Genomic DNA, 989 nt, shown 5'->3' on the forward strand with positions numbered 1-989 from the left:
CCGCCGCAGCGGCCTCGTCGTCCCACTGGCTGAGCGCTGCCGCTAGCGAGGCGTCGGTGGAGGCGCGCCTGCCCTCGGCCTCAACCTGCTCCTCGACCTCAAACTCAATGTCCACCTGAATCACCGCATCGGCGGCGCCAGCCGCTGCGTCGCCGCGCCGCGCCCGAGGCGCCGCAGGAGACGCCGCCGCAGGACGCGCCGGCGCCGGCGCCTCGACCGAGGGGGGCGGCCCTGCGCCGACGGGATGGCCGGCCCGCTGCTGCTCCGCGGCGGCGGGCGGCGCATCAGAGGCGCGCGCCTGCTGCTCCGCCTCCTGATCCTCAAAATGGATCTCCAGCTCCACCTCAGCCGGCTTCCCCTCGGCTTCCTCGGCGGCCGCCCCTGCCCCGGATGCTGGGCCTGCCGCCGCCGCCGCCGCAGCGGCGGCGTCAAATTTCCTCTTCCTGCGTGCGCCGCGCGCGCGGCGGCGCCGTGCGGCGCGGCCGCCGCCCGCGTCCGCCTCGCCGTCCCCGTCGTCGTCGGCCGCGGCGGCCGGGTACTCGGGCCGCAGCGGGGCGGCGGGGCGCGGCCGGAAGCACACCCGCAGCTCCTGGGGGAACTCCGCGCCGCGGCCCTCGCCGGCGCCGGCGCCGACGGCCTGCGCCACGGTCAGCAGCCGCTGCTGCATCTCAATCGCCTCGTCATGCTCTTCAGCATCCCCCGCGCCGCACACGCCCAGCGCGAGCAGCAGCGCGCGCCCCGCGCGCGGCAGCGCGTCCGCCGCCGCGTCCGCGGCCGCGTCGGCGGCCGGGCGGCAGCGGCGCTTGTCGACGAGGGCCTCGTAGGCGCTCCACACGAACTGCTTCTTGGGCTGCCCGTTGACGAAGGGGCCGAGGGGGGCGAGGGCGGGCAGGGACTCATCGAGGCGGCGGATGAAGGCGAGGCCGCGGAGGAGGGCGGCGCGGCGGGCGCGGCCGGTGGTGCCGTCCACCTGCCAGGCATGGAGCATT

General features: G+C 78.1%; 1 protein-coding gene across 1 annotated transcript in view; it reads right to left on the minus strand.

Moving 5' to 3' along the window:
- Positions 1 to 989, minus strand: part of MNEG_7045 (hypothetical protein) — a gene marked incomplete at both ends in the record, with an annotated part of 5,036 nt that overhangs the window by 808 nt on the left and 3,239 nt on the right. Inside the window, one exon of the mRNA XM_014044485.1 lies at positions 27 to 970. Coding sequence (XP_013899939.1) covers positions 27 to 970 — 944 coding nt within the window. The remainder of the gene's footprint in view (positions 1 to 26; positions 971 to 989) is intronic.

Source organism: Monoraphidium neglectum, assembly GCF_000611645.1.
Source record: "Monoraphidium neglectum strain SAG 48.87 unplaced genomic scaffold scaffold01211, whole genome shotgun sequence".
NCBI classification, from domain to species: Eukaryota; Viridiplantae; Chlorophyta; class Chlorophyceae; order Sphaeropleales; family Selenastraceae; genus Monoraphidium; species Monoraphidium neglectum.